At 51.0% G+C, this 13,018-nt stretch overlaps 2 protein-coding genes across 5 annotated transcripts in view; one reads left to right on the top strand and one right to left on the bottom strand.

Moving 5' to 3' along the window:
• MIS12 (MIS12 kinetochore complex component) overlaps positions 1 to 13,018 on the bottom strand; it is a 231,109-nt gene that overhangs the window by 210,059 nt on the left and 8,032 nt on the right. The gene's annotated exons all lie outside the window — the stretch shown is intronic.
• Positions 7,815 to 9,257, top strand: LOC307177019 (uncharacterized protein). Its single transcript, XM_079903702.1, has 2 exons — positions 7,815 to 8,747; positions 8,822 to 9,257. Exon 1 carries the CDS (start codon positions 7,816 to 7,818, stop codon positions 8,179 to 8,181), a length of 366 nt encoding a protein of 121 aa, XP_079759828.1. The 5' UTR covers position 7,815; the 3' UTR covers positions 8,182 to 8,747; positions 8,822 to 9,257.

Below are 13,018 nucleotides of genomic sequence, written 5' to 3'. Positions count from 1 at the left end.
TAAGCCCGTGCGCCACAATTACTGAGCCTGCGCTCTAGAGCCCACGTGCCACAACTACTGAAGCCCGTGCGCCTAGAGCCCATGCTCCGCAACAAGAGAAGCCACCGTAATGAGAAGCCCACGCACCACAACAAAGAGTAGCGCCCCGCTCGCCACAACTAGAGAAAGCCCGCACGCAGCAACGAAGACCCAATGCAGCCAAAAAATAAATAACTAAAATAATAAATAAATAAAAGCATTAAAAAAAATCTATGAGGTCAGGTGGTGAAAAGTGTTGTGCAGAAAAATAAAGCTGGGTAAGGGATCGGGGACAGGGTAGGTGCTGCTTTATAGGAGGTGAGGAAACATTAGCCTCTGGTTCTCTGGGGGAAATCATTCCAAGAGCACGGAAAAGCCAGTGCAAAGGTCCTGTGGTGAGAGTGTACTCCGTGCGTTCAAGGAACAGAAAGGAGACTAGACGGGGCTGAGACAGAGGGAGGGAAGGGGACAGAGGTAGGAGATAAAGCCAGAGAGATATCAGAGCCCAGATCATCTGAGGCCTCATGAGTCATGGGGGGATCTCTGGCTTTTACTCAGAGTGAAATGGTGAGTACTGGAAAGTTTTGCGCAGAGAAAGCGTGGAGTCCTAACCAGTGGACCACCAGGGAAGTCCCTGGCTGGTTTTGACTGAGAGTAGACAGTAAAGGGGTAACGTCAGAGTCAGGGAGTAGGGGGCGTTAGGAGGCTACACAGTGATCTGGGTATGAGATGACGGTGGGCTGGACCAGGGTGGTATCAGCAGGGCTTGATGACAGATTCGATGCATGTTTTGAGAGAAAGAGAGGAGTCAAAGAGGACACCAGTGCTTTATCCCAAGCAGTCATTTACTGAGATGAAGAACCAGTGGGCAGGGGGACTTCCCTGGTGGTCCAGTGATAAAGAATCCGTCTTCCAATGCAGGGGACTCAGGTTCAATCCCTGGTGGGAAACTAAGATCCCACATGCCGCAGGGCAACTAAGCCCACGCGCCACAACTACTGAGCTTGTGCGCCTCAACAAGAGAGCCCGTGTACTGCAAACTACAGAGTCCACACGCTCTGGAGCCCGTGCGCCACAACTAAAGAGAAGCCCATGCGCTGCAATGAAGACCCCACGCAGCTAAAAAACTAAAAGAAACTAAATAAATAAAATAAAATATTTTTTTAAAAAAAAGAACCAGTGGACAGGGAAGGCAAGGTGAGGATGGGAGGCGGTGAAGTCAGGAGCTCCAGCCTGAGGTGCTCAGTTGGAGACGGCTGTGATACAGCTGAGTGGAGGGGCTAAGGAAGCCGCTGGATAAAGGGTCTGCCATTCAGAGGAGGGGTCAGGGCTGAAGATGCAAATGCAGGAGTCATCAGCCCACAGCAGACATTTAAAGTCATGAGCCGGGATGAGGCCACCAGGGGAGTGAGTGCAGCTAGAGGAGGGGAGGGGTCCTAGAACAGGAGCATCCCGGGCACCACCCACCATCCAAACCCACGTTCAGTGCTACCTCTCTCCCTCTCATCAGGGAAATCCAGGTTCAAACACCAGGAAGGCTCTTTTCCCCGTGTGGGAGATTGGCATAGGGAAACTGCGCTTCCTCTGCATCAGCTAAGGTGTGGGGGAGAAGTGCTCCCTTAAACGGCTTGACGTGAGTGTGGTCACAGCCACTTAGAAGGGTGGTTTGATGGTTTCTGTTAAAATGTGAAGGGTGCGTAACCTCTGGATTCTGCTTCTGGGCCTCGATCCCAAGGCACATTAGCTATTCCTCAAGGCACGTGCAAGGATATTCACAGCAGAACCCTTTTGTATGCCGCAAGTATTACATAACAAAAAACTGAAGCATGTTGTACAATAAAACACACGTTGTCTTACAAAACAAAGCTATATATTTTGTGTAGATACATGTGTGTCTGCCTGTCTGTGTCTGTCTGTCTGAAAGGACACAGCATACTGGGAACATTGGCAACCTCTACGAAGCAATATCTGCATTGCTTAAAGTTTTCACGATGAAACTGTATTCATACACTGCTTGTAAAATTAAATTAAATTAATATTTTAAATTACTTCTCCATTAAATATATGATCTGAATACCAACGCTATGCAAAGCATTGAGCTGCTTTTCTAGATACAAAAAAGACAAGACTCAGTTACCCACCTCCAAGGAACCCACGATCTTAAAGAGAAGGAGAAGGTAACAGGGTTCTCTGCCCTCTGCTGTCCCAGGTCCTGTGCTAGGCACGTTCATGATTTTTCATTTAACCATCACAAGTATGTTGGGATTTGGCTGTCATTTACTCACTTTACAGACAAGATACAGAGACAGGTATTGCCCAAGGTCACAGTCAGCTAGTGGCAGAGCCAGCCTCAGAATCCAGACCCAGAATGCACTGGAAGAGGAAAAATCCTTACCCTGGGAATCCAGAGACCTGGCTCCCACCCCAGCTTAGCCACTGACCTGCTGTGTGATTTGAGGCCTTCCTTCCCTAGGCCTCCACACCCTCTTCTTGCTGGCCTTGTCAACATGCTGGAATTTCAAGATTAGTCCAGGACTCCCAACTTCGTGTCTGATAGCTTAGGGGCACTAAAGCTCACATGCTCACATCCCAGCACAGGTGACCTGGCAGCCGAGGGGAAGTGGCTGGAGCAGTGGGGGGAGATGAGCAATGAGGGAACACATTTCCCTGCTCCTGTTATGCTCTGTCAGTCTCCCCCTGCCTGGCTTTGGCCTCCGAGACCTGGGGTCTCCCATGTTACCCAGAATTCTAGAAGCTCCCTCGTAATACAGTTAAAAAAAAAATAGGGCTTCCCTGGTGGCGCAGTGGTTGAGAATCTGCCTGCTAATACAGGGGACACGGCTTCGAGCCCTGGTCTAGGAAGATCCCACATGCTGCGGAGCGGCTGGGCCCGTGAGCCACAACTACTGAGCCTGCGCGTCTGGAGCCTGTGCTCCGCAACAAGAGAGGCCGCGACAGTGAGAGGTCTGCACACCGTGATGAAGAGTGGTCCCCCCACTTGCCACAACTAGAGAAAGCCCTCGCACAGAAATGAAGACCCAAACAGCCAAAAATAAATAAATAAAAAAACAAACACACAAACAAAGCCAAGCATTTTTTTTAAAAAATAGATAACTAATAAGGACCTACTATATAGCGCAGGGAAGTCTACTCAATACTCCGTAATGGCCTATATGGGAAAAGAATCTAAAAAAGAGTGGATATATGTATACGTAACATTCACTTTGCTGTACACTGAGACTAACACAACATTATAAATCAACTACACTCCAGTAAAAAAAAAAAATTTTTTTAAGAAATTGAAAAATAAATGAATAAATATTTGGTGTTTGTCCCCGGTTCCTGGCACACAGCTCCTAAAACCTTGGAACTTCTGTGTGATAAGTGTTTTGTATGCTAGTGAGGTGACAGGGCTGGGGAACCCTAGATCACTTCAGAATGCGGGCTGGTCCCAGAATGGTCCCAGTCTCCAGGGATAAAGGCTGAAGATTAAGTTAATCACCAAGGCCAATGATTTAATCAATCATGCCTACATAATGAAACCTCCCTAAAAAGCTGTCAGCCTTGCCCTGTGTGTCGCTTCCGTTTGGCTGTTCCTCAGCTGTATCCTTTGTAAGAAACCGGTAAGTAAATTGTTTTATTCAGTCCTATGAGTTGTTCCCACAAATGATCAAACCTGAGGGGGTGTCCTGGGGACCTCTCCAGACAGAAGGGTAGAGAACCTGGGCACCCCATTTGCAGCTGACATCTGAAGTGGGGGCGGCCTTGTGGGACTGAGCCCCTTCAACCACGGGGTCTTCACTCACTCCGGGTACTTAGTGTCAGAAGTGAATTGAGTTGTAGGGCCCCCAGCTGGTGTCCAGAGAGTTGGTGTCAGGAGAGGGAAAAAAAACAAAACACCCTTCTTCCAGGCTATATCTCTCCCCACACAGGGTCTCAGGGTCCTCCACTGTGCCTTTTTTTTTTTTTTTTTGGCTGCGTTGGGTCTTTGTTGCTGCGTGCGGGCTTTCTCTAGTTGTGGTGAGCGGGGGCTACTCTTCATTGCGGTGCGCGGACTCCTTATTGCAGTGGCTTCTTTTGCTGTGGAGCACGGGCTCTAGAGCGCAGGCTCAGTAGTTGTGGCACACAGGCTTAGTTGCTCCACAGCATGTGGGATCTTCCTGGACCAGGGCTCGAACCCGTGTCCCCCACATTGGCAGGCAGATTCTTAACCACTGCACCACCGGGGAAGTCCCTCCACTGTGCTTTTTGGGCATTAAAACAAAACTAACATTTATATAACATTTTTAAAGGTTACTAAGAGCCTTTATTTAATTCAACCCTCTTTGCAAACCTACGACGTCCCATTTGATAGATGAACAAACTGAGGCTCAGAGAAATGAATCAGCCGCACAGGAGTCAGTGTCCAGGGGCCTGAAGCTCCTTAGGCCTGGGCCCCTCCAGCCTGGGTCAAATCAAGGCATCTCCAGAAACTATCACACAACAGGAAATGAGTTAGGTAATGTCGCTTCTCCACCTGGAGTCCCCAACCTCTGCCGATTCTACAGAAGAGGAAGAAAGCCTGCGCCTACTCCCCAGAGGCCTGGATTTGCGGGTGATGAAGCAGGGCTGTTCCGCTTTCAGACAAGAATGCTTCAAATGTGCCGCCCACGAAGCAGACAGCTCCCTCGGCCTGGAACACACACCCCAGTGCCCCTCCTAGCATAGCAGGATGTGCACTGGGGCTTGGGAAGCACCGAAAACTGAGAGGCTGCAAAAGATGCCTGTCCTGGCCCCTCCCTCCCTGGCTACACACACACAGGGTTCCTCTTGGTAACTTTTGTTCCTGCTCTGTCTGAGCCAGGGCTGCTCTCCCCAGTCAGTGACCCAGGGCCAGGAGAGAGCTGAAGAGACCTAGGGATGGACAGCTGTGTGCTCACCCCTTGGCTCTGAAAGCCCCCCTCCGCTCTGCCTCACCCCCGACCCCACCTCCTGTCCACCTCACACCTCAAGGCTTGGTCCCAGGAGTTCAGGTCCCAGGAGAAGGAAGACTGTGAGGGACACAGAGCAGTGGGTACCCCGCCCATCTCACCCACCACCCTCCCATCCCAGCCCCTTCCCTCTCCTGACTGGCCTCGTGCCCATCCCGGCACCCCCAGGAACCTGACCTCTTCCAGTGTCTCCCAGTCCCCTCTGGGCCCCTCCTTCCGATGGCTTTTCCTCCCACTCCCTTTTCCCTCCCTTCTCCCAACACCACCCATCAGCAGATGCCCTGGGGTTTACAAAACTGGATTCTAAATGCTGAATATGGGGCTTCCCTGGTGGCGCAGTGGTTGAGAATCTGCCTGCCAATGCAGGGGACACGGGTTTGAGCCCTGGTCTGGGAAGATCCCACATGCCACGGAGCAACTGGGCCTGTGAGCCACAACTACTGAGCCTACGCGTCTGGAGCCTGTGCTCCACAACAAGAGAAGCCGCGATAGTGAGAGGCCCGCGCACGGCGATGAAGAGTGGCTCCTGCTTGCCACAACTAGAGAAAGCCCTCGCACAGAAACGAAGACCCAACACAGCCATAAATAAATAAATTTTAAAAATAATAATAAATAAATAAATGCTGAATAGGAGTTTACCAGGCGAAGAGCAATGATCCCCCATGAGTCCTGCATTGGTAGGGGTCAAGGGAGATGGCTATTCTCTGCCTGCCTGACCCCCTCACCACCCAACATCCACCCCCTCCCCCATCAACATCCCCAAGGCCCCCAGAGCCGGGCAGCGATGGCTGGATACTTGGAGGAAAAGAAGGAGCGGCTGAAGGGGTTTCAGCTTCGGCTGCCTGTTGAGGAGCCCTGTGGGCACTCTCCTGGGGTGGCCCTGGCTCAGCCAGAGAAGGCGAGTGGCATGGAGGTGGCCTCATGCCTGGTGGCTCGGTACGGGGAGCAGCAGGCCTGGGACCTGGCCATCCACACCTGGGACCAGACGGGCCTGAGCAGGCTGTGCCCCCAGGCGTGCGCAGAGGTAGCCTTGATGTCAGGTGAGTACAAAGCTCCCTCTGCCCACTGTCAATCTCCTGGCCTCCCACCAGGGAACCCCCCTAGACCTTCCTCTGGGCGGTGACTTGGGACTGCCCTGTCGGAGGGGGATCCAGGCCTAGGCCAGCCTGCAGCTAAGAGGATTGCTGGGGGCGGGAGGTGGGGGGCCTGCTGGATTCCTCTTCTAGCCAAGTGTATTCCTAGGACCCCATGTGGTCCTCACAGGGCCTGGGAGGAGTGCTCAGAGGGCCAGAGAGGGAGGAGGCTGGCATTCAGAAGGGCACTGTTCTCCAAAGTTGCTGCACCATTTTACATTCCCAGCAACAGTGTATGTGGGTTCCATTCTCCGGCCGGCTAGACTGTGAGCATGTGATCCTGCTGCTGCTAACAGCCATTCAATCATTACGATTCATTCAACAGATTTTATCTGAGTACCTACCACTATGTAGTAGGCTCTTGCCCTGCAAGAAGTCCCTGACAATCTGTAAGATGGAGAGACAGCACCCTGGTGACATTGTTTCAGCACACTGGTCCTGGCTCCCCCTGGACCTTTCAGTTGCAGGAGGGAATGAGTTCCCTGATGACAGTTTGAGTTTGGTCGGCCGGTGTGCCCCTCCAAACCACTGGGACCCAAGTAAGTCCTAGTGGCTGTTCTCCCCACATTCCACAAGGGAACACCAACCAGCCTTGGAATCTTGGGTGCAACAGAGGTGCCAGGAGATTGTGGTACCCAGCAGTCTGTGGCAGTACCAGTGGAAGCCATGGAAGGGCCTTGGGGATGCCAAGAGGAGCCTGGGGATGGGGGCTGGGGGGGGGGGGAACCGGCTCAGGTATGGCAACCTTTGAAAGTACTTGTTCCTAATCTAACCATATGTGAGACGCCCAAAAGGCCGGGATACTGCGTTCGTGGGAGAGGAGCAGGAGGAAACGCACCACCGTTAACCGTGCTACCTCTGGGCTTCGGGATTGTGGGCGCCTTTATTTTGCTACTCGTTTTGCCATAGTGCTTTCTAACTTTCACGTTTTCTACAAAGATTATGTATTAGATTTTTCATGTATTAAAATTAAAAAAAGCCCCCACAGGGCTTCCCTGGTGGCGCAGTGGTTGGGAGTCCGCCTGCTGATGCAGGGGACGCGGGTTCGTGCCCCGGTCCGGGAAGATCCCACGTGCCGCGGAGCGGCTGGTCCCGTGAGCCATGGCCGCCGAGCCTGCGTGTCCGGAGCCGGTGCTCCGCAACGGGAGAGGCCACGGCAGTGAGAGGCCCGCGTACCGCAAAAAAAAAAAAAAAAAAAAAAAACACAATATTTCTTTTAAGAGGAGAAATAACTCCTCGGGGAAGCCCCGCGCGGAGCTGGGATCCTGGCCGTCTGCACTTCCGCTTCTTTGGCCCCAAGTCCCCTTTTCGCGCCCCTGGGTTCCAGTTAGCAGCTCGCACCCCCTCCTTCCTGCGCCCCGCGTCAGGTTGCCATGGAAACGGGGCAGGTTTCACACAGACTCCTGAGGCGCCAGCCCTGGAGCGTCCTGGAGATTGAACCTGTGAACCTGTACAGCCAACCTCTGCAACAAGCGGGGGACTGAAGCGGGAGCGAGGATCAAGAGGCGCCTCGACTGAGACAAACGCTGCGCAGACCCTGCAGAGCCCCCGCCCCCTCCCTGGCTCCGCCCCACACCGCCCCCTCCCCGGTAGTAGAAATACAGCCGCAGCCCCGCCACCGCCCGCTGCGCCTCGACCCTGCCCGGATCTGACCACCCGGAACAGGCAGACACGCCTCGCCGCGCTTCTCGCCAATGGCTGACCAACTCTTCCAGCGCAAACCCCGGGACCACGAGCAGCTTCGCCCGGACCCCGACTCTGACTCCGAAGGCCTGTTTGACAAGCCTCCTCCAGAAGAGCCCCCCGCTGTCCGCCGGCCCAAGTCGGCGGGGGCCGCGGGCAGGAAGGCCGGTCGGCGCACTGGTGGGAGGGCGCAGGGGGCCCGCCCTGGGCAGCCCCCCAAGGCCGCGGCGCGCCCCCAGCCCCAGGAGGAGGCGCCTCCACTGCACGAGGGCTGCTATCTCGACCATTTTCCGCACCTCTCCATCTTTATCTACGCGGCCATCGCCTTCTCCATCACCTCCTGCATCTTTACCTATATCCATTTACAGCTAGCCTGATTTGCTGGGGATGGGCTCAGGGCTGAGGTGGGAGGGAAGGGAAAAGAAGGGCTTGGCATTTTGTGTCTGGAGACGCGCCGCACCCCCTTCATCTAGCTTTTGATGCTTCTTTTCTTCTCTGCTTGTCACTACCTTTGTCTAACTATCCATCAGTAGGAACGTCCAAAGCAGCTACCGCTAATGAAATAAGCACCTGGGGATTAGGGGCGGGAACACAGACAGACTCCAACGTTTAGAATCTCGCGGTGCGACTGAACCCCATTTATAATGAGGATAATGTCCTTGGACCCTACCGCTTTGTGAGGTGGGGGCACGCAAAGGAAGCCTGTCATTTTGTGGCTGGGGCGCGCACAGCGAGCCCAACCTTCTGTTCTTTAAGGGATGAGCCAGACCCGGGGCCGCCGCCTTCCAGAGACAGGGCCCCGCGGGGTGGGGGTCGGCGCCCTGGCCTGGGATAAGCCGAAGCCCTGTGATGCTGCATCGCCCCCGGAGGAGCCATCAGTGACCCCCGAGCTGGCGCAGAGCCCGGAGCGTGGGAACCGGCGGACCTGAGAGCGCAGGACACAGTGAGTTTGTCAGGGTAGCGCGCCACCCGCCCAGAGGCTTGAGCCCACCCAGACTGTGCGTTTCCCTGCCTTAGGGTTTGATGCCACTACCGATGTCGGGCCGAGCCGAGACACAGCCGAAGGAGCTGTCCTGCCAGGAAGCCACAGTCTCGTCGTGTCCTGGACGGCTTGGGACCAACGGCTGTAGACCTCCAGAGACGCACGCCCAGAGTTTGCACGCTGCGCGGGATGAGGCGCTGGGGCCTACAGGGGGCTGTCATTGCTGTCTTTGGGGACCTGGGGGGGCTTCATCCTGGCCCAGAGCCCTTCCAGAGCTATGGGGCCCAAGATGAAGGGGGTGAGGGAGTCTCTCATTGATAAGAATTCGTGCTAGGAAACTACCCAACCCCAAGGGGTTTGTCGTCTCATACCCAAAAGACCTAATACCAAAACGCACCTTGGCAGGCTATTTACCCACCTGCCATCTCTGTTTAAACATGAATGTTAAATGTCAGAACATAACGCTCTAATACTGCATATACTTTACTTGGAAATGTCTGTAATTATGGTACCTCTGATGGAATAAATGCTCCTTTTCCAGTCTCCTTTATATTCTGTTCTTTATTAATTTCCAACTATGCAGTGGGCCCACCAGACTTCCTAGTCTGCTCCAAGTTTCATCCCATAATCTTCACAACATCTCTACTGTCCCTCCAAAACAAATTTCATCCCATTATCCAGCATTCCAAGATACAGCATCTCTCTCCACTAAATAGCTATACAGGCCTCTAAATGACATCTTCTCCGTATCACGTCCCGATAGCATACCAGTGTCCAGTTCTACTGTCCCCTAACAGCAGGTCTGTCACTATCCCATTGCAGCATTATCCACTGCCCCTCAGTATTTAGTCCCCACTTGCCTCCATTATCAGGACACTTCTGCCCCTGGACAGTCCTCCCACTAAGCTCTACAATTTGCCCCCTAATTCACCCAGCTTGTATCTTTATAAGCTCAGTGTTTGCTAATGTCAGGGCCTTGTCATTTTCCCAGTTCTGTTTTCCCATAATCCCATATCACTACATGCCTTAATATCTTGCCTCTTTATTTCAGTGCCAAAAGCATGACATCCACCATTTCCCAATGTCAGCCTGTGCTGTGCAGCCACAGTTTACTACAATAATTTTCCCTCAATAAAAGGCACTATTCCCCAAAATTAAGTCTCCAAGTTACCACAGTATGTACCTCTCTGTTTTTCCAGTTTTCAATCTTGGATATTGGATCTTTACTGTCCTTTAATATTGACTAACCACTGAATCCCAATACATGGCCCAGTGCTCTCCAAACATTTGGTCCCATTGTTTCCCAGTCACACATCCCCTCTTTTTTTTTTTTTTTTGGCCGCACCACAGGGCATGTGGGATCTTAGTTTCCCACCGCACCCCCTGCAGTGGAAGCTTGGAGTCTTAACCACTGGACCACCAGGGAAGTCCCTCACACAACCCCTCTTATCCCTCACACAGTCCTTCAGTGACTACTCAGGATATGATTCCCCAATATTTTGCCCTCAGTTAATCCCCTGATAGAACGCCCCCCCCCCATTCCCAAAACCAAAGTTCCCTGTTCCTTGATATTTGACACATTGTTCCACAAATATCATGACCCTATCTGGGCCACCAAATCTAGGCCTCCATTTTCTTCCCCAAATTCCAATATCTGGTTCCCATGATTATACCATTAGATCCTATTGCTCTACACTGTGAACGATGACTCCAATATTCTCCTAAATATCCAGCCCCATTTGATCCCTTTATTTCAGGATTCACTGTATTGTTCCTCAGATATTTGGATTATTACTGTCTCCCCAATATTGTGCTCCAGTCTTCCTTAACATTCACCTCGTCATTGCTATCCCTGATGTTAAGCTCACCCCAGCCCCCAAATCAACCTCTCTTCTCATACCCCCATATTCTCCCCTATTAGTCCTTGCTTTTCCCCATACCTTGTTGTTGTTGTTTTTAGGATGGCTACAATCTTTTTTAAATTTATTTTTGGCTGCTTTGGGTCTTCGTTGCTGCACGGGCTTTCTCTAGTTGTGGCGAGCGGGGGCCACCCTTCGGTGCAGCGTGCGGGCTTCTCATTGCGTTGGCTTGTCTTGTTGTGGAGAACGGGCTCTAGGCACACGGGCTTCAGTAGTTGTGGCACACGGGCTCAGTAGTTGTGGCGCACGGGCTTAGTTGCTCCGCCACATGTGGGATCTTCCCAGACCAGGGCTCGAACCCGTGTCCCCTGCATTGGCAGGCGATTCTTAACCACTGTGCCACCAGGGAAGTTCCCTGCCCATCCTTCCCCCCAGCCCCATACCTTGACATTCCTGAAATACCTGAAATTCTCCATATCTCCTTGAAATTCCTGATTTCATTGAACTCCTTGGCCCATACTTTCTAACTAAATTAAATTTTCACTACCCTCACACCATCCATGTGTCCCTTTAGCATCCCCATGTCTAACCTGGCCAATTTTCCTTTTCTATAGTTTAAGTGTCCCAGGATATTTGGTCACATATCCCCTCCACTGCCTCCCGATATAGAGCTCTCAGTTGTCCCCCAGTTTCTGGAATTCCAATATATCCAAAATATCCAGCCTCTCCACGCAAGTACTAATGGACAGCCTTTCCAGAGTTTAACTATAAAAACAAAAGGGCACAATTTTTTGGTCTTTGTGCCATGCTGCTCAAGAATCAAATTATTTTTATTTATTTTTTTGGCTGTGTTGGGTATTCGTTGCTGCGCGCGGGCTTTCTTTAGCTGCGGTGAGCGGGGCCTACTCTTTGTTGTGGTGCGTGGGCTTCTCATTGTGGTGGCTTCTCTTGTTGCAGAGCACAGGCTCTAGGCGCATGGGCTTCAGTAGTTGTGGCTCACGGGCTCCAGAGCGCAAGCTCAGTAGCTGTGGTGCACGGGCTTAGTTGCTCCACGGCATGTGGGATCTTCCCGGACCAGGGCTCGAGCCCGTGTCCCCTGCATTGGCAGGCGGATTCTTAGCCACTCTGCCACCAGGGAAGCCCCAAGAATCAAATTCTTAAAAAAAAAAAAAAGATCAAATTCTAGAGAGTCTTATTGACCTAGCTAAGCTCACATGCCCACTTTTGGCCAGAAGGCAAAAGAAACATCTTAATAAGAAGCCCCCATGAAAATAGCACACTATAGGAAAGAGACAGCTTCTCAAAGGAAAACTGAAGTTATCAAGACCATGGATACTGGGCAGGCAAAAATAATAGACATCTAGTAAACTGACTTTTAGCAGATCACAAATGCTAAAGGGAGAAACAATTATTTTGGACATTTGTCCTATTATATACTGGCTTCCCAAAGTGGCTACACCATTCTACATTCCCACCACACTGTATGGTTCCAATTTCTCCACTTCTTTGCCAAAACTTACCTTAAAAAAAAAAGTTATAGTTGTCTTAGTGAGTATGAAGTGGTATCTCATTGTGCTTTTGATTTGCATTTCCCTGATGGCTAATGATGTTGGATTATCTTTTCATCTGCTTAGCCAAGTGTATATATTCTTTGAAGAAATGTCTATTCAGATCCTTTACCCATTTTTGAATTGGGCTGTTTGTCTTGAATTCTATGGGTTCTTTATATGTTCTAAGCATGTCTATTATCAGATATAATTTGCAAAAATTTCCTCATTCTGTGGTTTGTCTTTTCACTTTCATGATGGTATCTTGGAAGTTCAAAAGTTTTTAATTTTGATGATGTCCATCTTATCTATTTTTTCCTTTGTTCCTTATGTTTTTGGTGTCATCTCTAAGAAATTGTTGCTTAATTCAAGAACACAAAGGTGTTTTCTTCTAAGAGTTTTATAGTTTTAATGCTTATATTTAGCTCTCTGATCCATTTCTGAGTTTCATTTTTATACACAGTTTGAGTTAGAGATCCAATTTCAATCACCAATGGCCAGTGATTTATGTAATGAAGCTTGCTTAAAACCCAAAAAGAGAGGGTTTGGAAAGCTTCCAGGTTGGGGAATCAGAACGTTTACATGTGCCACCATGCCAGACCCAAAGTCCACAGGGACAAAAGCTCCTTTGTTCAGGACCTTACCGTATATCTCTTCATCTGGTTCTTGACTCATATATCCTTTATAATAAAGCAGTAACCCAGTGAGTAAACGGGCTTCCTGAGTTCTGTGAGCTGCTCTAGAAAATTAATTGTACTCTAGGAGGGGGACTTGGGAACCTCTGATTTATAGCCAGTCAGTCAGAAGCACAGGTAGCCTAGGCTTC

Source organism: Stenella coeruleoalba (genome assembly GCF_951394435.1).
Source record: "Stenella coeruleoalba genome assembly, chromosome: 19".
NCBI lineage: Eukaryota > Metazoa > Chordata > Mammalia > Artiodactyla > Delphinidae > Stenella > Stenella coeruleoalba.
This window is presented reverse-complemented; position numbering and strand designations above follow the sequence as displayed.

Excerpts from the sequence above, each read along its gene's own strand:
- LOC307177019 (XM_079903702.1), top strand. The coding sequence starts at position 7,816 with ATGGCTGACCAACTCTTCCAGCGCAAACCCCGGGACCACGAGCAGCTT.